Source organism: Chaetodon trifascialis, chromosome 1 (assembly GCF_039877785.1).
Source record: "Chaetodon trifascialis isolate fChaTrf1 chromosome 1, fChaTrf1.hap1, whole genome shotgun sequence".
NCBI classification, from domain to species: domain Eukaryota; kingdom Metazoa; phylum Chordata; class Actinopteri; order Chaetodontiformes; family Chaetodontidae; genus Chaetodon; species Chaetodon trifascialis.
In genome coordinates this window covers 6,193,959-6,219,039 of record NC_092056.1, presented here as the reverse complement: position 1 = coordinate 6,219,039, position 25,081 = coordinate 6,193,959, and the positions used below count along the sequence as shown (strand labels likewise).

At 42.4% G+C, this 25,081-nt stretch overlaps 1 protein-coding gene across 15 annotated transcripts in view; it reads left to right on the top strand.

The window, feature by feature from the left end:
• The window catches only part of neo1a (neogenin 1a), a 151,707-nt gene that overhangs the window by 45,559 nt on the left and 81,067 nt on the right, over positions 1–25,081 (top strand). For all 15 annotated transcript variants that reach the window (XM_070960196.1, XM_070960131.1, XM_070960185.1 and 12 more), the window contains exon 2: positions 6,825–7,148. In XM_070960196.1, the coding sequence (XP_070816297.1) occupies positions 6,825–7,148 (324 nt within the window). The remainder of the gene's footprint in view (positions 1–6,824; positions 7,149–25,081) is intronic.

The window sequence follows — 25,081 nt, the reverse complement described above, 5'->3', positions numbered from 1 at the left end:
ACTGCATGCAGCATATAGATGATACCTTGCTTTTTGAGGTGTGGTACCAGTTTACCCAGTAGAACAAATGCATGGATACCCTTATGTTACTGCAGTTTAAATTCAGCATTGAATGGTGACAGTAGCCTACCATAACCCAATTACTCTGTGTCAGTCGGGTCAAGTTTAATTTAGACTTTTGTATTTGTGAAGTCACTAATTTCATTATTAAGCAAACATTTTGATTTATGTATGAGCTTTTTACATGGACAGCCATGGCAGAGGAATGCAAATGTGCATATTTTAGAAACCTTGGTTCCAAATGTAATTGTGTAAACGTTAATGAAAAATTTATGCCATGCTAATGAGTGCAAAGCATGAACGTCTCAGCGTTGGAGGGCCATTTCCCTGCTTTTCAGAGCAGCCATTTGTCTGCTCAGCATTCAGGATGCAGTTCAGACTGCACGCAGAGACATTTAAAAAAGCACATATGATTTTGACTGACTAACCTTAAATAAGAAAAGTGGTCTAATTCACCAAAGACCAAATCCCCCTAATTGTAATCTCACGTCATGGCGTTTGACCTAGAAAAGTTAATTTTTTCTAGATTTTGTATGTCACTGTTTTCAGAAGCTCAGCTCAGCAGTGTAGGGTCTTTGGAGCTTTGCTCTCGTTTACATTTATTTGTACGATGCTTTAAACAATCTTTTTTTTTTTTTTTTAACTTGTTTAGTCCATAAAATGCATTAAACAAAGACAAATGCTAATCACAGACTTTTAGAATTGAAAGTGAGACTTTAAGTGTCAAAAAAGCAGAGTTTTGAATATTTGTAGTTTACTTCCTCACAGTAACAGTCTGAGTTTTGATTCTGGTATGTAGATCCCTGGTAGGGCTGCAGCAAGAGTCATGTCTCCAAGGTGGTCTTGGTTTGAGCCTCTCACTGCAAAACAGGAAAGGGGGTCAGTGTGTGTGGTTATTGAGGGAGGGGGATTAAGTACATGTTAATTACTCTTCCTGCGACAATTGTGTGTCACCATTACTAAATAGCAAGACTGCAGTCACATAACAAAGAGAATCCATTGGACATGGTTGTTTTAAGTTGAATATTTTGCCGGACTCTTGCACTCAATGCGTTTGCTAATCCTATTAACCAGTAAACCATTTGAGTACAATCTATATGCATCTGATTTAAAGAGAGACTGACACTTGTATTAGAATAACGTTTTCCGGCAGTATTCAATGAAACCAAAGCTGATGTTGTTGCAGTGACTCAGCCCCGCCTGTGACCCTGTCATGTTTTCTCCGAGCCTCCAGAGTTTTACAATGGCAGTGAGCAGACAGGATGACAGAGAACTGTGAGCTGAAAAAATTGGATCCTTTCCTCTTTTAATCTGCCAGCTGAGTGGGTGCCAGCGCAGGACAGCCAGTGTGCGCGAGGCGCCCCAATCATTTTGTCCATCCCTTTATGGCTTGGCCTTAACCCCTCATTTCATCAACTGCTGTGGGGAACGCTGAAAATACCAGAATCAGTGGGTTGTGGTATCCCAGATCATAGCTATCTCCCTCAGGCATACCAGCCATTGTTCCTGGCATCAACTGTTAAAAGAATACTTGAGCGGCCAAACGAACTCTAACAAATATGTGTTACAAGTCTGGACAAGAGTGAAGAAGAGATGTATTTTTCTGTCATCCAGCCCCTCAGTTGCCATTGTGACTCTTAACCTTAAGTTTGCCTTTAATTTTTATCCTTCCACTGTGATATTTAGTCTTTTCTCAGATGTGTGAACACTGACAGTTTTCAAGACAAATTTTAAAAGATGAATGTCATTCCTAGAATCAAAAACATTAATCTGTCTTAATGAATGTGGCCTCTTCTCCTTTCTTTTCTATTACCTGGCAATGAAATAGGTGTCTCCACTCAAATCTCTGCTTCTTTGATTCATTTCAAGGCAAGTGCCCAAGTGTCAGTTTTAACAAAATGAAAGGAAGTGAGCCACCTACACTACAACCACTCCATAATAGAGTCCTTGAGGGGACCTCTGCACTTGTCTTTTGATTAGAAAAGGACACTTTTTCCTTTTGTCCCTAAATAGATACATACCTCAAATAAAACAAGTTAGCTGCAGCTCCTTCTCCTCTTCTATTAAAGACACCTTGTCCATCCACATTTGGTTTCAAGATCATTATTATTTCCCTGAGGTGTTTCATGCTGACAGATGGGCTTCAGAAGGGAGATGAAGGATTCTGCAGAGAAAGACACACAGATTCGAGGCATGAAGATGAAAAAGCAGAGAGGGGAAAGTGTGGGAGAGAAGCAGAAACAACTATCTCCATTAGTGTCATTAAAGCGACCCTGATGCTGAGGGTGGAAGGACAAACAGTGGAGGGATGGAAATAACAGAGAGGCAGCAGCACGGCGAATGAAGTGCTCAGGTTCATTACAAATTGCCAACCCTCCGCCTCTGTCTTTACCTCCGTGGAAGGTTTCCATTCATCCTTGATGTGCTTTAATGATTTTGTACTCTAGGCTTGTTTTCTTGTAAAGGTCTTACAGCTCACAGTGACACATTAGACAAAAGGAATACAGAGCCAAGAGTGTGAAAAATCGTATTCCTACGTGATGATAAAAGAATATCTATATCACTCTTTAGCCCTTTAATGTAGTAAAGTGTAATTATCATTTTGCAGTGGTTGTAAATGTCAAGTGTGTTTACTTTTCAGGATGTCCAGGATTTCCTTGTCCCTAAATCCAAGCCACACAAGGGCCTCTGTTGTTGAAAATGTGACTGGTTTTGTGAGCGGTCTGCTCTGCCTCAAGAGCGGCTCAATAAGGAGGGTAGTCAATATGGCTGCTCTTAGACGGTGGGTCAATGAGGGAGGAGGCTTCATGCTGAGCCAAGGGTAGAATAGGAGAGAACAGGGGGTCTTTGTGTGGAGAGCAGACTCACACCCACTCCTCTTTACTGCCTTTTCTGGAATATTACATCCAACACTGATTGACTATGTCCTCTGCTGCAGGATTGTAAACTGTGTACGGGTCTGTATAGAAGAATTAATCCCTGTCATAGAATACATGTTGCACAAGTGAGAAACCAGTTTTTGCAGGTTGCTGTTGTGTGAAGATGTTATTTAAGTTCACACATGCCTCACCTTGACAGTGAGCCCCTGCAACATCTAAAAATATGCTTTCAACACTGGCTCAAGATGGGAAATACAGCACCAGCTCCATGTCTCCATTCTGTCTCTCATCTGGGAGCGAGGGAGCATATCAGGGCACCACCGTAAGCTGGGCTCCCAAACCTTTTATGACTGCTGAGCAAAGTGGATTTGGGACAGAGGTAACAGCCCATACTTATCAAGCAGACAACCTCATTTTCGAGCCCCTTGCTCTCCTCTCCCTGGTTCTGGTTGCCTGGTGTGGCGGTTCCTATTTTTCAAAGACAAACGGGGGCTCCCACACTGCTGGGCCTGAGTAGATTAGACTTCTCACACTGTAATGTGGTTTCCGACACCACCTTCCTTCTTAAACTCTGCTGCTGTGTTGTTAAAAGCCTGCAGTGTTTCAGTACTAATAAATTCTGGTATAAAAGTGTGTGTGTATTCGAAGAAACATTTAAGGGAAAATTAATTTTATTCCGGTGTACTTGGTGTTACTTAGTAAAAGATTCGACAGCCGTCTGGACCCATGCATGTTATTGATGAACACATCACAAAGCAAGAAAGCTTCTATACAAGAGGCAGAAATCCCCATTCGTGTAACAATCATCTCCTCTCCTTTTCATTATGCTCTGTTTCAGCAAGGTTTGGTTAGATTTCTTCCCTGTACTTCAAAGATGTATGGGAAAGAAATGCTTTGTCGAGCTCTCTGTCAATGAACACTTCAGAATACATCAAGAGAATGCAGCTTGTTCTGTAGGTGTTTATTAGAGGGGGTTTCCAAGCCTGCAACTCTCAACTTTTTCTTAACCTAAAAATCAAAGCTTGCCTTTGGTCTGCCAAAACTTTTCTTGTGATTTGTAGTTTTTCTACAAACTAGAAAGAATGGAAATACAAGGGATGGAATACAAAGAACGATCAACAGTTTGGAAGCTTTGGAAGCCTTTTGCCATCTGATGTTTGGTTTTTCATCAAAATATTTGTTTAGCTTGTACTTTGGCCACTACCAGTGTCGTCATTGTTTTGTCGTCTTCTCTGTTGGTGAGTGTGTTTGTCTGCAGTTTGACTGCTGCTATTGGTGGTGTTGAGATTTTGAGGGAAATGATTCCATGTGGAGATATTGTGAAGCTGTTAAAAGTGTTGTAAGTGTGGTTCACAAACCAGCCCCTTAGCTTGGCATCAACCCCACATCCCCCCCAAGCTTATCCCCATCTCCAGTCCCTTCTTTTTCTCTTCCCCCTGCCCTGCTGACTGTGGATGTTGTCTCTGCAACTGAAAGCAGATGGTTCGCCATTTTGTTCAACAGTAGAGCTGAAGCTAAGCCCTCCCCTACTGCTCCTTCGATAGGGATAAAAAGCTGCTAAAAGCGACTGCTTTGGCTCTGATAGGATGCTGCAGGACCTTCAAGCCCATTCAGTTTTCCCCTCTGATAGAGAGTGGCTGAAGATGGTCTTTTGACTGGAAAAGAGCCAGACTCGGGCCTGGAAGCTCTGCCCAACCCACACACCCACTGTTCCAGCCGCGTACAGCAGAGATGATTAAGCATGCTATGGTGGCTCTGGTCTGCCGGACTGACAAATTCCCCCCACTGCTACTCCACTCTGGTCTCTCTCCATCTGTCATGTGCACCATCAGTAAAATACCTTTGCTGGTGTTGTCACATTCTGCCCAGTATGTACACTAGGCCGCTCTGAATCCATCGATTTCCCAAAATCAACTGCTTACTTCAGTTGAATTTAAAACCTCTCACTTACTGCTGTTGAAAATGTGTTGTGCTAGCTTGGGTCTAGGTGAATTTTAATGCTTCTGTTTATTCACTTAAATCTCACAGCCACTTCTGCCTGAAGGGGTTTTCAAAATAAAATATATGTATGAGCACTTGCAGCTGCCTTTGCATCAGCAGCTCCAGTTAAGTTTTGGTATCCTGGAATTGTGCTTTACTTGCATCCAATCTGTAGCTGCACATTACATCCTGATTTAATAGTTTCACTTTTGTAAAAATGGCACTGTAGCAGCCCTAAGAGGATATAAGTAAGCTGGCAACCAACAGCAGAGATATGTTTCTAATTATCTTGTCTTTGGTGAAGGGACCATACTAATCAATCTGGTCGTGATGCTTCAGTCGGAGTGGCCAAGGTCCAACGGTGTCCACTGAGACATAAGGAAAGCGCCTCTTTCTCTCTTCTGGTCTTTATCAGTGAATAAGTGTGGAGACGATTGCGCAGCGTAGATAGAGTGCTGTTTTGTCTTACATTTATTCCCTAATATGAAAGTGGAAAATATCTATTCCATTCAGCCATTTTCTGCAATTGTTTGTGCTTTCAAGAGAACAAAGTGCACTGAGGACAAGCAGCCATATTGCCACCGTAATGGACCACCGCTTCTCTCTTTGGATCTCACACTAGGGACTTTGTGCCGCAAGGTAGAGAAATTACCTCCTAGTAGTTAAATAGCTGAACCATTGACATAGCATCTCTCTCTCTTTCCCTCCCCCCGTCTCTCTCCTTTTCTGTCTTCCTCTTTCTGTCTCTTTCTGCTCTCGCTCTCCCCTGGAGACTTGCCATTTCCTTGGAAGAGAGCAGGCATATTTTAAACTGCATTTAACATTCAGACACTTATTTCACTCCATTCGCTGCATTATTAAAATACCTTCATACCCTCTTAATTATTTTTCTAGCTCTCCCTCCATCCCTGCAGAACTGATAATTGGTGTTATTTATCTAAACAATACCACTGTGTGACTCTTAGGGTGGGAGTGCTTGAATAATGGATGAGGACAAATGCAAAGCAATTGCACTTACTCTGACTTTGGCACTATCCATGTCAGTGCGACGTTACCATTTATGCTCGAGGAAAGGAAATGGCAACCGCGTTCCAAAGTGTTTACTCCTTCGCTGCACTCTCTACTTATAATAAAGCAAGACGTGATATTAACTTGCCAGAGAGGCTAGACTGGGTTAAATTTGTCAGTTCCTCTCGTCCAATTCCAGTGGGGCTTGTGGTTTCATAATGAAAAGCTTCTTGGAATCTCTGGGATAGACTCAGGCACAGTGGCTGAAAAGATAGAACGAACAAAAAGATGTTTTGCTTTGGAAATGTTTCATTGAGTGTTTGGGGCCACTTGGACTCCAGGAGTGTCCTTTCATTTTAGCCACCAGCACATTTTGTGTGAGTGACTCTTGAAATGTCCCATTGAAGTGGATGACGTCTTAGGAGATGTGATTTTGCCATCACTTGTCATGTGGTTGGACTCAAAAAGCAGCCACAGTAGTAGTGTAGTCCAGAGTGATAGTATTTTACAGCTCTCTAGAATCCTAAAAGTGTATAAATACAAAAAAATCTTTAATTTGCAGTCGTCTGTTACAGCAGATGTACTCATGAATACATCACATCTGGTCATGAAGAAGCTTTTCAAATGACAGCATCTGCAGCAAGCCTCAAATGTACACATCCACCACTGATGGGAAGTAGACACATGCTGCTAGTACAATAAAATCAATAATATCAGCATTGGCATCAGCTGCAGTGACCATGAAACACATCAGTTGTTAGACAGCAACAAGAGTCCCATTTATTTCATCGCTCGTCGCTGCTTAGGCCGAATTGGTCCCATTCTCAACATGACTTAGTGTCTGTGCAGAGCATCTGGCTAAAATCTCTGTTTTGCCCTCTTTCATGTTGCCCCCAGGTTCAGCAGCGCAGCCCTTCAGCCCCTTCTGGTTCACCGTGGAGCCCCAGGACACACTGGCCATCCGGGGCAACTCTGCACTGCTCAACTGCTCGGCCCACAGCGACGCAGCTACGACAGCACGCATAGAATGGAAGAAAGACGGCACCTTCATGAGCCTGGTTTCAGATGAGAGGCGGCACGTTCTTCCCGATGGCTCGCTGTTCTTCACGCACGTGGTCCACTCTAAGCACAATAAGCCTGATGAGGGAACCTATCAGTGCGTTGCCACTATCGATAACCTGGGATCCATTTCCAGCCGCACGGCCCGTCTCTCTGTTGCAGGTAAGGGCTGCCAGACTTATCAGCCTTATTAATTGATCGATTTTTTTTGCTATATCCTGTACTCCCTGAGCACCATGCTTAAAAATACAGTACGTGGTACACCTCACCAACTCCCCGGTTTAGCTAGTCTCACCTTTAATGAACCACAATAACTGAATATACTTGCGTGGATGTGTGGAAATGATGGTCATAACATTGAGTGAGAAATAAAATTGGTATGTAAAATGCACACTGTAAAGCATAAATAACACATAGATCAGACAAATACCATAAGACAAAGAATATTACGTAATATTACGGATGTCTTTCTTTAACCATGAAATGTTTGCTACTTCACGGCTATCCTTCAAATGCACAACCGCATGACATCTGCAAGTGTGAAAGGTTCTTTAGTTGCTTTCCCTTGCTGATTGTTTGTTGTCCTTGAATTGCTGAAACGTTTGTACTTTCTTCCTTGTAAATTCCTTCACCTCGCTGGAGCCTGAATGCATTGCCCTACTGGATAAATGCTTGTAAAAGGGTCTGTGGTTTTTTTTTTCTTTACTAGTCCTACAGTGTGACCTTGTTCGGTTTGGGAACAGCAAGTGACGTGGGATTATTAGGTGTTTTGTGTCAAGTCGTGCCCCGAAATTCAATTTACAGCTGGAGGAGCCACAGAATGCATTCACTGTGTGCTTTCTGCTCAGCAGCGCTCTGCCAGATTTTAAGACGCTCCAGAGAGGCCTCTTGTTGACAATGGGATAGTACAGTATAAGCCTCTCAGATACTGAGTGCCTGTTTGAAGTTACTGTCTGAGTGTGATTCTGTTTCTTTTCATAGGCTTTTGAATTACAAGGTAATGGGGCAGTATATTACCATTGGGGAGATTGTGAAGGTTTTTCCTTCCTTCTTCAAAGAGTTCAGTTGTCTAACTGCATGTGCAATGTGATCTCTCAGGCGCTACTTATCTTGACAAAACTGAAAAGCATACAGTAGGTGCACAGCGCTTCAGTAGGGAATGGCCAAATGAAATGTCTCCGTATTCATCTGCCATGTTTTAAACACCAGTGGTCCAGCTTTGATGAAAGTGTGAGAGATGGCACTTTATAAGACTGCAATGTCGTATTTAAAGATCTAATGAGGCGCTTAGAATTTCAGTGAAATTTTTTTACATTTGGAAGACCCTGGAGATGACATATTTAGTTGTTTCCTCGCTACAGCTGCCTCATGCATTGCTGATCTCGCAGCAGCAGAAAGGGGGGTATGTGCTTGATCTAATGTACAGATGATGTACTTTGTATTAACACATGCTTTTGCCATCTTCATCCTTCACACAAATTAATGTGATAATAGTGATCATAGACTCCATTGTCAGTATGGCAGTTCTCCTGACACCTGGAACAAAAGCAGATTCATTGGCAGTGTGCACTAAAGAAAATCCACAGAACAAGAGTTTCTGTGTGTTTTTATGTATTAGTGTATGTGTGAATTGAGTAAATGCCGGTGCATATGCATATGTATGTGCATCATCAAGTCTTTTCAAGCATAGCTGGACAGCAGACAGTCCATCCCAGCGCTTTATCAATACCCGTCCCATCGATATATAATGCAAAGGGGACTTGTTTGGTTCCTGTGCCAAGGAGAGAGGTCTGCAATCAGACAGCCTCACAGCCAGTGGGATCTGCCTGGGTCAACCATGATGGGATGTTAGATTCAATCAATTTCTACTTGAAGAAGGGAGCAGGTGAAATCTGTCAGCTAACACAGAGGCAGACACACACACAGACACACTTTTCACATGGAAATTCACAGACGTGAAAGCTTCAACCATTGTGCGTATGCATACACACAAGTGTTGAACTCATTACACCATTGCTTTTATGGTTCTTACATACACACATACACACATGCACAACCACTGATGTATCTCCAGCTGGCTGGCAGGTGGCCAATAAAAAGGTTAATTGCAGTGTAGAGAGAGCAGGCCATTTAGACGGCCATCAGGCCTAGGAACGATGGTGCAGGCGGGGGTGGAGTGGGCGTGACCTCTCAGATGTAATGACGGAATGAGTCACGGGTGGCTAGCGTGGCAGTGAGCATATCTGACATATACCGGGGTAATATCTGGGATTGATTGCAAGGAGACGTGCGGCTCATTCTTCTCAAGGAAACACCTCCACTTCCACACATCATCAGCATCACCGGCACGGCGCTTTGCTCCTCCGCTTCACCTCTTTGCCGACGAGGCTCCGGCTCTCTCTCCGAGTGTTTATGTGTGCACACAGCATTGCTATAATCACAAATTGATAATTCAGTGAGTAGGACAGGATCCATGGCCACTATTTTGATCATCCATTAATCTAGTGATTACTGAAGAAAAGATTTGCTGGCTCCATATTTTCAAATGTGAGACTTTGGTGCTTTTCTGGACTGTACATTATAGCAAATAGAATATCTTTGTGTTTGGACTGTTTGGACCTTTTTAACTGTTCACTGTTTTCTGAAGTCAAACCGATTAATCAAGATAGTAATCGGCAAATTAACCCATAGTTCAAATAATCGTTAGATGCAACCCCAGACACCACTGTGGCTGTGACTTGAGGTACACATTTGTGATTATTTCTACGTGAGATAAATATGTAAGTAATTGGAAAAAGTAATTATTCAAATATTAATGGCAGAACAATCAGTAAAGAAAATGTAGTCATTAGTGCAGTCCAACATCAAATTTCTCAGGATAGAATAATTTTTGAAATAATTGACTTCCCTTTACTATGCAGTCTAATGAGATGAGAATATTTTATTTTCATGCTTTGTGATCGCACGCACGCACACACACACACTCACACACACACAATGTACTCCTGTAAAGCATTATTAAAATGAGATCTTCTGGTTGTTAGGACATTCATTGTGTTCCATAGCGCTGAGCTTTGAAGTCACCTTCATGTGCACATGCTAACGTCTCTCTCTGCTTTGTGTTCCCTCTTTGCTCTTGCTTTGTCATACATCCTGCCTCTGTGTGTTTTAGCCTGTGTGTGCACAGTCAGATACTGGGGAAACACAAGCAGACTAAGAAAAAAGAGAGGGGGAGTGTGGTCTAGTGGGGCCCAATCTTATGTATTCACTTTGAGTCTCTGTAAGAGAAAAGGAGGGGGAGAAAAATTATAGGGCAGCGAGCGAGAGAGCGGAATACAGCAGTGATAGCCAGGACACGGAGCGAGACGCGAGTAATGAGAAATCCCATCTTAACTGTCTGCCGTTCTCCCACACAGCCGCCCCCCCTCCCACCGGCACGCTTTGAACTCCTAAAGAATTGCTTGAGGTGAGCCCCACCTCTCCACCACTTAACAGGGAAACCCCCAAATGAGAAAATGGAGAATTCATTTTGCCCCTTTCTCCCTCTCTCCACTATCTTGCAGTCTCTTTGTTTTCTTTCCTTTCTGACCTCCTCCATATGTAGAGGAGACAATTCAAATAGATCAGCTTTTTGTTTTAGTTTTTCTCTTTCTGCCCTATCAGCTCCTCTCTGCTTTTCTTATGTTTTCCTCCCTCTTCCTCTCTCACCTATAGGCGACTGTGGTATATAAAGATAACCAAAGCCACTTATCGCTTTGCTTTGATATCACGTTTCACTGAAATCTAATTTCTTCCTCCACACAGTAATAGAAATTATAAACTGAACACCAGCACTCTTCATGTGTCATGTGTGTCGCCTCATATTTGAGCATGCTCATCCTTTGATAGAGTCGGACTCCCTTTGAAGGATTTAGGGGCGTCGGCAGATTCTTTAATCCCTTTTTTGATGTATTTTAATCTGTTTTTTTTATTTTTTGGGATCCGGGGGGTTTGTATCCCCGAGGACATGACAGCTTGAAAATGTGAAAAAGGCCGATTGCGTCACCGTTGCATGGATAGCCCTTTGTGATATTGTCAGAGGCGCTTTGCAGACATATAGTCCATTAATTAAGTTGGCATCTTTACATATTTTGAATAATCAAATGTCAGCTATGTTTTGACAATATAAAACAAAGCATCAGAATGGTCCACATGCACTGAGGTTGCCATGGTTAGCAAGATTTTCTGTAAATGCTTCTTTATGTGTGACTCCTTTGGCATGACCACATATTCAGCCTCACTAATTGGATTCTTCTTTTAGCGACTGAGATGAAGGAAATAGAAATGCTGCCAGAGAACCTAAACATGAACACCTAAGTATTCTGACATGCCCTAAGCAGCTCTCATTTACGGTGTAAGTGTATAATTGGATATTATTTGAATGCAGAAACTTTTAAACAATTGGAGAACAAGGATATTCTTTAAGCACAAGCAATCCCTCTTCAGTCCTTCTCAGGGACACTGAGGCTTGAGGCTGCTCTTCTTTGCCTTGTGAGTGGCCTGTGTCGTATGTTTTGCTCATTTAATCTGTGCGATAGATTCTAGCATCATGGACTGTGCAAGCTCATCTTCAGCCGTTTTGTTAGGATTGAGTCTAGAGGTCATGAGGTTTATTGTGGTGTTGAATTGTATTATATTACATTTTGTTCATTCTGTCTCATTTGTGTCTCACCTCATGTCCCTCTGTTTCTTGGTTTCCTACCTCCTGATCATATTTATATAAAGTCATATGCACTTTCATACTTTATCTGCAGGTTTTTCAGATTAGACAGAATATTCCAGTCTCCTGCTCATATAGTTGACCAGAACAGGAGCAACATAAGACTGTGAAAGATGTGGAATGCTCCCAATACACCTGTTTAAAACATTCCACAGGTAAACAGGTTCATTGGTAACAGGTGATAGGATCAGAATTGGGTATGAAAGGGGCATCCTGGAAAGGCTCAGTTGTTTACAAGTGAGGATGGAGTGAGGTTCATCACTTTGTGAACACATGATTGTATAAATACTTTGTTCGCAGATTTTCTACCTGAACCTGAAATCTGAAAACAACAAATATACTTTTGTGCGCCTAGTTGATGTCACCTCGTGCCAGTATACTAAGCTGATTAAAACACACAAACACACATGCAGAGTTAAGGGCAAACAAAAACGTCTCATCTCATAGTTCTGACTGCATGCAGACATAGCCCCATCAGATGATGTCTAACCACTCACTGAATGGTCCAGCATGCATTAATCCCACTTATTCAATGTATCTTTTCAAAATACCCAAAGAACACTACTACTAGTACTACCACTACTACTACTACTACTACTACTACTACTACTACTACTACTACTACTACACTTTCATTTGTCACTCTTTCTCCTCTTACTTGCTCTCTTTGTCCTTTCTCTCACTTAATCAACCTCCTGTCCTTTCTTTTTAACTTCTTTACTACCCTTCTCAGCTCTCCATTTTCTCTTTATTATCCCTTCAGCCCTGACCCTTTGTACTGTTTGAACATACCCACTGGCACACACACATACACACACGCACACACATTTTGTAGTTCCACAGTGGTTGCATCCAAGTCATAAAGTGCCAAAATGGCAAACAAACAGCAATAAATCTCAAAAACAACAAAAAAACATCTCCTTCATTCTCCAAGGAACCCCCAGAAAAAAATAATTCAACCACGTCTGTGTTTTCCTCTTAGAAATTAAATCTTTTGTTTGTGTGTGCATGTGAGTTTTGACTATGCTCACAACATGCTGGCTAAATTTGAAAAAGCAAACCTTTTCCTGTCCCTTTTCACTCACAATTTAGAGTAAGTTGACATTTTACACATCCAAACACTTTCCTAAAACACTCTCCTTCTTTAATATGAAACCTCTTAATTGTTGTAGTTTGGAGGAAGTCAGTATGTTTGGAAATGACGGCTACTCAAACACAGTTAGATGCTGTGGAATATAAGAGAATAATGAGAGAGAACATCGCCATACTGTCACACAATACAGGTGTCTCTGATCTTTATTTATACTGAAGTTGTCAAGACATCCTCATGAGGATAGAACAGTGATTTGATCAACCGTCTCACTGCAACATCACAGTAATTATTACCCAACAGGGTATGGATGACAGGTCCCACTTATCAGCTGGGAACAAATCACTGCATTATACTTGATCAGTTGTGTGTCAACTGAAACAACTAAGTAGCAGATAAATTGTGATGATAATACACAGTGTAAGTCAGACAGGAGACGACTGAATGGAGGTTAAACTTGAGTTGAGTAACCGAGCTTTCTGGCCCTTTTGCTATAACGATTGATTTGTTTGCCAGTAAAAAGTGGAGAAAGGAAGCTTTCCGTTTATGATTTTTGGCATTTCAGTGTGGACAGAGAAGAGCGACAATAACATGCCAGCGTAGATTCATTATAGCATCCAGATGTAAACAGAGTTTTTAGATGTAGGCCTAGTCCATCTGTGGACATTTTAAAAAAAAAGATTTTCCTCCTTCCATCTCAAAAAAGAAATCACACAAGCACTGTTAAAAAACAAACAAACATCCATATGAAGCACAAAACCACAACTGAAGTGATGTTAAGTGCTACACCAGCAGGTGGTAATATGATCCTAAACCTACAGCCATGCTGCCCAATCAGAAGCCTGGAAAAAAGCTCTTACCATTAGGCTGCCAGCTCCAACAGGTTTGACCAGGTCTCGTCCAAGAACAAGGCAAGGTTGGCACCAGCACTAGTTTGACCAAGTCCAGCAATTACTCAAATTGCCTCATGTTGACAAAGGAGATGACGCTGCATATGCACAAGCCAGAAACTTAGTTTTCCCTGTCTACAAGTTTTCCAGAAGGTCTGTTTTCAGTGACCTAAAACTGTGTTTGTGCGTGAACAAAAGGCCCAAACACATAGAAAAAGCTACGCTTGAAAGGAAAACCCAACCTGCGTATGGGCAGGCTGTACAGTCTGCACCTTAGTGCAGACACTATCGTAGCCAAGCCCATGTTGGTGTGCACATTTCCAGGTCCATGTGCTTCCCTTATGACCAATTACATGTTGCTTTGCTGCTGAGTGCTGGGTCGTTGCCATGACAAATGGCTCTGACCCGTAAGCAGGGTCAGGGTCACAGTGGTGTTCCATTACTCTGATTTCCATCCGTCTCTGGTCCACATGAGGAGGGATGGAAGCAACAAGATGGGAGAGGCTGCTCTGATAAAGCAGAGAGGACAGACTGCTGCAGACTAGCACTTCTCCTGAGGTGCATTAATCATAAGTTGAAATGAAAACATTCAGGTACCCGTTGAGCACAAGTACTGAAAACAGAAAATAACCTAAATGCTGTTAAAAAAGAAAAAAAAACAACGTATATTTGAGCTGTTTGAGCTCACTGCAGAGATGAGACTGTAAAGGAGACAGGACCAGGTCTCGCCAATGCAACAGCTTAGAGAAAATATGATGTAGGAAATCTTGGTTGTGGATGCAGCTGTAGAGGAAGATCCATCTCTTTTTTTTCTCAGGAGGACAGGCAGGAGAAAAGTGTCGGCAGGGAGTCTGTTGGGCTGGAGGTAGATGACAGCCTCCATTTTACGTGTATTCACTGACTGATTAGGTCCTCTGGGTAGGTGTAGAGGCTGATAGAGACAGCCCTATCTCTACTCTCCAGACACCTCAGTGCCTTGTGTGTGTTTGTGTGTGCGCGTGGGAATGTATATCCACGTGTCTAATTGTCTTTCTATGTTTCCAGAATTCCTGTGCTGCATGTGACATGTCATTTTTCAACATGAGCTCTATTCTGATTGTCAATTAAAAGTTGAGAATGAGTGCAAGCTTCAACATAGTTTTTCAGTTTTTGCCGTTGTTTCAATGTAATATTGCTCCTATAACACTGAAACACAGCGAGTGAGTTTTCTCCTTTAGATGGGCTCTGCAGTGCTGTTTCTGCACCAGAGATTCACCATTTTCCGACGATGTGTTGTAACTTTATAGTATTTAATATCTTATTTGGTCACCATATTAAAGGTTAATGTAAAAATTGTCCCCTACACCCATGTGCAATTATCTTTACTTAGCTGAATGTATGGCCATGAGTGAAAGAAACAGCCAATGTTTGCCCTGTAAGACCAAAGACAAGCCATATCATATATGCATATGACTTATTCATATACCCATTAAGCAGATACAGACAGGAAGTTAACACATTAACATGGTCTAATGTGTATCTGGTGTGATTTTTGCGTAAAATAGCACCTACCCCTTCTCCATCATTAAAAATTCCAGAATATATGAATATCCAAATATAATGTAAAGTCCACTCTCAGCGTTTGTGCACTGGAGGCTTCAAGTTTCCACAACACGCCTATGTATACTGAATATTGGACCAGGATAGGCTCCCAAACTGTTTGTCACAAATCATGCTCATGCCACCTCTTAAAATCAGATTTTTAATGAGCACAGAGAATATGTACAGTTTTCAACAATGAATGTGAAAACGGCTTTCCAGTGTCAAACTGTGCACCTACGTCATTCTCCACCATGAAGCTCAGTCATTCAACTGCAGGAACAAGAGAAAAACATGGTTTTGAGTGGAGGGGCATTTAAACACTGTTATATTTAGTGCAAACATATCTTCTTGCTGTTTTTTTTTTTTTTTTTGTAACTGTGCCTGTGCCACATTATGTGCTACTGCTCAGCAAGCATTTGGAAAACCTCCAAATACCTGGGGACATTTTCTTCACTACAATGAAGCTGCATTTAGATTTTGAAATTGAAGTGTACTGTCCAATTGAACTTAGACCATTTTCTGCCTGTTTCTGCACTATGCTTTGGCTGGTGCAATTACTGTGTTCTAATGAGAGTGATAATTGACTGCTGGAGTCAGCAGATGAAGATAAAGTCTTTGTGCTTAATGACTTCCCCAACTCGCTCTTCTTGTCTGTTGTCGAGCCCACTGCACCCCATCCTGCTCCTCAACTCCCCCACTACCAGAACTTCTATTCACAACCGTACAAAGTGCATCTGCAAATATGTGTGAGGCATCTGCACACCATTGATGATTTTTCACTGCTCATGGCATACACAACCACAGAGATTTCCCTTAAATGCTCTCATTTTCACTCCAGACCCGAAGGATTGAATCATGGTGGTGAGAATGAGACTGCAAGCATGCCATGTTAATCAGCTTGACTGTTTTTTTTATGGATGCCTTGCTACCATCTGCTCTTGAATATCTACTTGTACATGAGTAGCATAATTTTGGGCTCTCATATAAGTTTGCTGTGCCCCTGTAACATTGTCCAATTTCCTCCTGTAGATCAGTAAAGCATTTTCTGATTCTGAACAGCTATGTGGGATTTACTTCAAATGTATGTCAAAGCCTCCTGAGACTGAACTTGACTCCAGATTTCACTAAAGTGATGCAGTAAATTTGCTGTTTTTTGGTCTTTAAGAGTACATCAATCAAGGGGGATAAACAATGGGGACATAACATGAAGCCTGCATGGTGTTGGATCCAACAAGTTAAAATTAGGAGCCATGCACACATGCGTCACCCACCAATTGAAATACTTCACAATCAAGCCATCAGCAATTCACTGCTGCACAGGCAAACCTGAGTTCTTCCACAATCCCTATCTATAGGGCCCGGAGCACAATTGCATGGCAATGATGCTTGTGTTCTTTTGTTTTGGCAGGGAGCTGGAATGTAATGCTCACTACAGAGTAGCTCTGCATTAAACAGAACATAAGGTTAGAACCAATGACCTGAAGGGGAGTAGTTCCCACTGCAGCATGCAGATCTTACCATACAAGTTACTTCTACTGTACCATTTTGACTTGATTCTGCTGTTTTTTATTTAATTTTGGGTTGGTGGGAAGTGGGATGTTTGGATCTGTGTGTAAGCAGTGTGTCATTGTGGAATGCTAATAATCACTCAAAAGGAAAAGAGGCTACATTTTTACAGCAGAGTTTATCAGTCTAGTTTTCTATCCTCTTGTATTGTTTGCATGCAGTAGTTAAACCAGATCCAGTTCATATTGTCAGACATAAAAGCCTCCATCCCCAAAGTCAGAGTGCAGAGGGAAATTCAGCAGATGGAGCACTGAACACAGTGCAGTAATGTTGCACCAAACAAGAGGGCAAAATACTGCAAAATGGTTGCTTTTAGTGGATTCTCCTTCCATGCCACTGCAAGCAGCAACTGCCTCAGCACAGCAGTAAGACAGATTACTGTACACTTCCTAAAACCACTTGGACAGAAGAGGCTATGCCAAATGGCAGCAGATAAATATTCTACATTGCTGGCATTGTGTTTTGTTTTGTTTTTTACCTTCAAGATAGTATAAAGAGGAATTGTGAATTTATCTTTATAATGTCATTTTTAAAAAACTGCACCCTAGATAATTCAATAAATATTAAATAGTACCAAAAAGTGAGGGAGTGTACATCGTTTTTTGAGTTCTGTGTCAAAGTCTGATGACTGTTAAGAGATCCTTTGGTAGCTGGGAAAAGTAAAATATTCCTGGGAAGTATTCCATGGGAAAATGTCTTAAAGGACGCTTTTTAATTCCACAAGCCAAGGTGTATTACTCAGTCCTACCCCGAGGATATGAGGTGTATGTACTCCTTATGTAGACCTCTCAGGGTGGATATGCATGGCAAAGTTCACACTTGAGTCAAAAAGTAGCTGCTTTGTGCAGGGAATTTTACCACCTGGTGGGTGCCTCATTCAAAGCGCTGAAAGGTTTGTGCAGCACACAATCCGTCGCTCTTACAGTTTCTCTCAATCTGCATAAAAAAGAGGCCAGGCTGCACTTGAGAGCATTTTGTTTATCCTCCCCTCCCTCATTGACATTCACTGTCCATGTCTCCTTCCTTGCACTTCTACAGATAGAGATACCTTCGCAGTTAGGGACCAGTGTGCTCATCCACATCACTCTTTCATCTCCCAATGCCGGTCCGAGTGAGCGTGCATGAGGCAGTTTTGGGTTTTCATATTAAAACGTCCCATGTTTCAAAGCTAAATTGGGCTTCATAGAGCTTTTGAACACTGAAAGAGAGTTGACTCTCACAGTTTTTTGATGGCTCACCATGCCTCGGGAAAATCTTTTTTAAAGCACCTCTGTATTCATCAGACACACACAGGGTGGGCTGCAAAAGTCAGACTGAAAGTTTTTATTCCAGATTGACATGGTCCAGCTCGTCGTGACATTCAAGGCCACTTTTCTTGACACTCGTTCTTTGAAGAGATTTACAGAGAGTAGCTTAAGCAAAAATCATTCTGACGTTGATGTTCTCATGATGCCCTTTGCCTTGAAATCTTCCTGTTTTTGGTGGAATTCTGAAGCATCGTCATGAGATGTTGACAAGCATATCATATCTTTTTAGGGGATATCCTTTGAAACGTGGTCTGTTTTGTGAGTAAAATGTGTGATTCCAGGGTGACAGACATGGGATTTGATTTTGCTACTTAAGATGTAAATAAAATATGTTTGAAATGCATATTTTACTCTACTTGGCTTGTGCTGAGTATGCAGAAATGTGGTGCAACTGGGAGCGTTTCATCGCATATTCTGCACTGAGAGAACGCCTCGCCTTGGGCACAGATGGAGTGTACTGAAGAAACCAAAGTGTGAAGTGCTCAGTCGGCGAGCATCTTGGTTTCTTATGGTTCAGAGACCAACGTTATTTATGGATTGACTTTTTTTTTCACCATCTGAGCAGGTTTCCATAAGCATTGATGGTACTATGAAGGCAGTGGAGAGGTGGGGCTGTAACTGAAAGGGGCACGCTCAAGGTGTGAGAGGTGACACCTCGAAAAGCATTTCTCTCCGCTTCCACTCAATTCATATCCCCCGCTCTCTCTTCCAGCTGGCTGGATTCAACAATTTCCAACATACTGCTGCAAAAGTGGGAAGAAGAATTCCCCCCAGTTCCATATTTCCCTTAATTATGGTAAATGAATTGATATTCTGTCTTTCATGGTAAACGAAGGGGTGTTATCATCCACATTTTGCTTGACAATCCTTAATGGAAATTTGCATTTGCATTTATTTTGTTGCTTTTAACCAAAGACGGACTACATTCCTCACTCTGCATCACTCAGAGCTAACGTGAGGGGAAAATGGGTTTTGAGGGTGCAGGATGGATGGGTGTTGCTTGCCAAGTATTCCGGTGCGTTCTGCAGAGTGACAGAGATGAAAATAAAAGCTGGGAATGAATGAGGCATCATGCATGTTCTTCATCTGGAATAAAGAGTGTTTGGGGGAGCTGTTGGAGCCTGTTCAGGCCTGCCTGCGTAGTCTAAATGTGCAGGGGCATGACGTGTGTGATGGAGGCAAGACTTGTGTGAGCAAGTGCAAAGTGTAAAAAAGGTGAGGGATAAACAAGGAAGATGGAAAGCACGAAAGTGATATGTTGTTTCAGTGAGCTATTCGACTGTGCAGGGAATGCAAAGAAACTATCAAGGTGTTGGTGAGAGTGGATGTGGGGATCCTCCTTTGACTGAGCTGCCCTGAGCTCTGTGTGTACAGTCAGAGCCCTGGGGAGGGTGTTCAGACTTCTCATGTCCACACCATGCAGCGCCGTCACACTTTTCGATTGGTGGTTGCAAGCTGTGGAGGTGTCAAATTCAGGATTCTGTGTGTGTGTGTGTGAGTGCCTGCATGCACATGCATGGTTTTTGGATGGCATGAAGGCATTTGACTCACTGAATTGAGTCTAATGAGGCTTGATGGATGATTAAAACAAAAATCAAGGCTTGCAGTGTTTGAGTAGAGGCTCCCTGCTGTTCGTGTGATATTATGGAATTGCTTTTTGTACTGACTGCATCGTGCACTGCATCATACTGTGTCATAAAGTAAAGCTTTTATGTCCATGAGGGGCAATTTTCCAGACAGCAATCAATAATAGTAAATACAAAAGCAGTGCAGCAATAAATAAAATCAGCAACCAGTACAATACATACATACATACATACATACATACATACATACATACATACATACATACATACAACATATACACAGATAAACAGTACACAAACGCAGGTTAACACCAACATCACAGCTGTCACTGTTACCAAAACTATAAGAGAAAGCAGTGAAATCGATCAATTTAAGCCAAACACCAGGGGGAACGATATCAACATCCACAGCTACAAACAGGCCAAGCTATATTTTCCTTAAAAAGCTATTAGCTGACAGAGTAAAAGACCACATGTACCTGTTTGTGTCATCTCTGGGGAGGTAAAATAGAAGCAGATTGAATTCCCCATGCAGAGGGTGCCGAGGGCCTCGTAAAATTCATTTCATTTTTTTCCAGATGTTTTATTTTCCCCCAAATTCCCAGTTTTGTGTTTTTATTTTTCTGAATACTATGTGGATTTTTAAAAATTGCATCCATATTTTGGCAATTTCCACAGTACTTCTCCTTTTGCAGTTGTTTTCTGTATCGCAGAAATCACAGGACCCTGAGATGATCTGAGCTTTCTGTGTGGCTCTGACCAAACCAATGTATCATAGCACATGTTCGAACTGAATCAATAAAAACGTATAGACCACTTTCAACATTAAGAACTCTGAGCTTGTGCTCTGCCTTTTAATGGATGAAATCAGTGTTTTTAGTACTGGTGGACTGCGGGCACATGATCCCTGAAGTCTGTCTATGGTGAAAGCCAGTGAACATTTCTTTGGTCTTTGACACATTCAGCTAAAGGAAAGATTGTTCACACCGACCGACAAAATCAACTGCTGCAGGGCCATGACTCTGATCATCAGATTTTTTGGCTTTTTGCCTTCATTTAATAGTGCACCAGGAGAGGGAGAGAGTGGATAACAGGCAGCAAAGGGCTCTGGGTTGGAATCAAACCAGGGCTGCTGCCACAAGGACACAGCATTAATACATGAGGTGCGCTCTCTACAAGGTGAGCCTCATCTGCAAACAGAAGAACGTACCTGTCTTTCTGAAAAGTCTGATTGTCGTTTGTGTACAGGACAGATAGAAGTGGGGAAAAGCCGCAGCCCTGAAGAGATCCTGTGGAAGATGAGAGTTTACCAGTCAGAGAACACGCTCATCCTCCACAGGGTCTCCTCACTATCAGGATGTGCGTGTGCATTCTTCCAAGCTGTAGAATAACTTGTGCTCCAAGGTCAGTGATGAGTATCTTGCCTATTGTTTATTCACACACAAACACACACACACGCACAGAGGTAGACAAGGCAAAACAACACTACCACACCATTTCTTCTATTCTACACACTGGCAACGCTTTTGCTTTTATCCTTCCTCTACTTCACCTGTCAGCTTCCTTGCACCTCAGTGCTGCATTTTAACACTCAGGTCTCAATTCCTGTTACATTTACAGCCATGGGAACATAAAGCAAGCCTGGATACAGGTATTGCATCAAAGTATTTGTCTTTGATGTTGGGAATATATGTATTAAATCTTTCTTGAGGCGAGGGGATCGCGCAACTTTGCGCTTCAAGCACAAAAATATGCCGACCAGTTTGTATCAGTGAAACATGGATTACACAAGCACAGACACGCCTGTTATCTTAGTTTAGGCTTTATTTCCATGTTGGACAACACAATGTGCACATACACAAACGCTCAGATATACAATATACAATTAAGACTCATCAGAGGTTGATTCTGTGCAGAGGCATTCAGCGTAGCATCTGCTCCATTTGAAGGCAGTGCACTGCAGATGGACTGGAGTAATTGCTAATGCCACACTGTCAGACCGTCCAGGTGTTCTGGAGATCTGTCGCATCCTTTTCCATTAGGATTGAATGATTGATTAGATTGCCTTCATTGTTACTTTGTCCTCCTCACCGTTCCTGATGTGATTATTTCAATGCCTCCGCTTTGGTTTCCTCTGTTTACTGTTAGGAGAAAAGCCACTACTGCACATCAGTAAACATATCCTGTTCATATTTGCAGATTTAATTAACCACAATGAATGGTTTATCTATCCATATGTGTAAAGAGTTCATCACTGAGGGTATAAATGCTGCAAACTACGATCCTTATTCAAATACAAATCTTGCCCTCCTGCAGCCTGCTCAGTATGTTTTCACAGTATCTGATGTCTGTGTCTGCTGTCGTTTGTTTAATCTGTATTATACATGGCATCTGCATCTTACCAGACATGGCTAATGAACTTTGAAACCGTGTGTGTTTTATGTCTGTGTGGAGTGATTGGTCGTCTCATCATATCTGATCCCATCCTGAAATATGAGCACCTCTGCTTGGCCTGTTATTGGGGCTCACTGGAGCATCTCAGAAACGTGTTTACAAGATACATGTCTTTCAGTTCTTGACAGGTGTGCTGGTTTGCCAGAACATAATACAACTTTTTAATCTTTCCACATTTTCACCGATGTTTTCGGTTTAATTTCAGCTCTCCACTTCCAACTCCTCAGACTTGATCAAGCTCTATCATTCTGTCTCTCAGGCGTCCAAGTCTATTTCCTGTTTTTGTCATGAAACTTGAAACTGTCACCATTATGTTGATCCCAAATTTAAATGCTTATTATTTGCACACAAACACAGCGTAATCTTTTGATCTGGAATCTAATATTAGTGCTGGAGATGTTGTGTTTGTATGATGGTCACGGGGAATGGAGGACTGCTAACTGACATTAATTTGCCACATCATCACACCTATTGACGAGGTAAACGATGATGAATGCTCCCGACCATGTTGAGTGACATCATCACCCTGCACTACATCTGTGTTTTCAGAAACATCTGCTGCTCCCAGGCCGCCAGCCCCATACTCATACACATGTATACATACTCACACAAAGACAGGTGTAGTCCTAATTTGCGAGAAGTGTTTCTTAGAGAAACCCATCCATCTCATGATAGATTGCCAGCAGCCATTCAGCCTGCCTCTGTAACATACACCCTGAAAGACAACTACCTTTAAGTTCAGGAGTCAAGCTGATGCTTTGAATGGTTGACTACCTGAGCTGCCTCACTCTGTCTGCAGTGCATTTCTTCATCAACAATACCCCAAAACCCATGCAGATACTTCACGGCAACATGTGTCTCCATAATGTTCCTATATGTGCACATGTGTATGTTAACAATCCTCTTGAAACACAGCTCTCCTGTAATCTCACTCATGCAGGAAATGTTTTTGCTCTACCTTAGCGTCATTGGGCTATAATTTGAAGCACTCACCCACACACAGTTTTAAAGCAAAGTGCTAAATTATGCTGAAGAATACGTCTGCTCCGTGCTTATATGCGGTGTTTGACACTTTTGCATTTAGCTCCCATAGATCAGTGCAAAAGAAGAGAGTTCTGTGAAAAACGGGGTGCTGCTTTTCATCGTTGTGCTACGGTGTTAAACTAGTTGTCAGCCTTTTTTTTTTTTTTTTTTTTTTTTCGGAAAAGTAGATATCCCTAATATTTTTACTGTTAGTAAAAGAACATGCTTTTCTGTGGAGCATTGAGGAGTCCTGCTGAGGTCCTGGTTTTTCTGTGGACTTTACTAGGCCTTAGTTTTACTTGTCTCCAGCACAGTCTCTGTGCTCTCCCCTCTCTGCCCCTTACTCCATTATTTCTGCTAAGGAAGATGCTCCATTTTCTCCTGGCCTCATGCTCCATCCATCTCATTTCCCCCACTAGCTGCTCTTGCAGGGTTGGAGCATAAACAGAGCAACAGAGCCGCGATAGCATCTACAGATGTGCCGCCAGCATCCCCAGATAAGAACCAGTAGCAGCATGCCCCTCTCTAGCAAACAATAGAGCTCCCACTGAAATGTGTGGTGGGAAGATGGAGAGGAAAGGGGAGGGGTGATAGGAATGGGTGGAGGCTGAATGAATGCGACTCACTGAGTAATGCGGGGAGTGAGGAGGAGGCAGCGCAGTTGCAGAGAAGAGGCTGAAAAATTGGAAGGAGAGGTGGATGGTGCTGTAGGGAGGGAGGGAGGGAGTGGGGCGAATGAAGGGGAGAGAGGTGAATATGGAGAGGTTGTCCCTTCAGTTCCTATCTATGTGTCCATCAACAGCAGGACAGCGGTGTTTTTGGCTCCTTTATCTGGATGGCCCATTGAGCTAGTAGAGGGTGGAGGGGCCCTTCATTCCAGTGGAGGGGGGTGTTGCTGTGGGCCTTAAGGTAACAAGCACTTGACGAAAGATGTGAGGACGGGCCACTGATAGCTGCTCTTTGTGCCACCTGTGTTGGATTTGATTGGCATCCCCTTCATACTCTCCTCTGACGTTGGAGGCGGCCCTGTTGAGCTTCTGTCTGCATCCTCTCTTACCTCTCACCTCCTCCTCCCCTCTTCTTTCTGATAAGGGAGCGAGGGAAAGGAGGGAGGTGAGACAGAGAGAGCAAAGGGATGTACGGTCGTAGTGCCAACACATTTATCTGCGCTCCGGTAATGGGAGCAGCCACGGTCTCCTGTGGCAACGACCTCTGTGGAAGGTTAGCTTCAAAATGGGCCAAGAATGAGCTAAATTCCCAGTGATAAAACAAGACACCTTAACATGATTAAGGGCCCTAATGCAATCAGAATTGTTTCAGCTACAACTCAATTACCTGTAATGAAAAAGGGCTCTTTTCCCCTCATCACCGTGGGGTGTTACCCTGGCTGGAGGTCTGACTGTGAACAGGTGAAACGTACACGGGAAGCAGACAGGTGGTACCCTGGAAAAAGAGAGATTAAGTGCTCACATGCTGACTCACCAAGTGACAATCATGGAGAACGACTAAGTCCAACATAGACCCCTCAGCTGCCTCACAGTTAAAAAGAACTACATACAATAAATATTGTCCTGGAGCTGATTGGAGCCGATGCCAACAATTAGTAGGCTAATTTTTTATAGACAGGAAATTTAGCAGCAAATATCTTGATCATCATTTGTTTGTTAAGTATTTCTAGGTTTTTAAATTCAGAGACAGCATATTAGGAATTGGGATATTATATTCCATAGACGAATTGATCAGTTACACCCCATTTGCTTTTTTTTTTTGGATCTGCAAGTCCATGTGCAATGACATCTCAGAGGCTGACAAATGACCCCTGCTGTGTGGGTGCGGTGG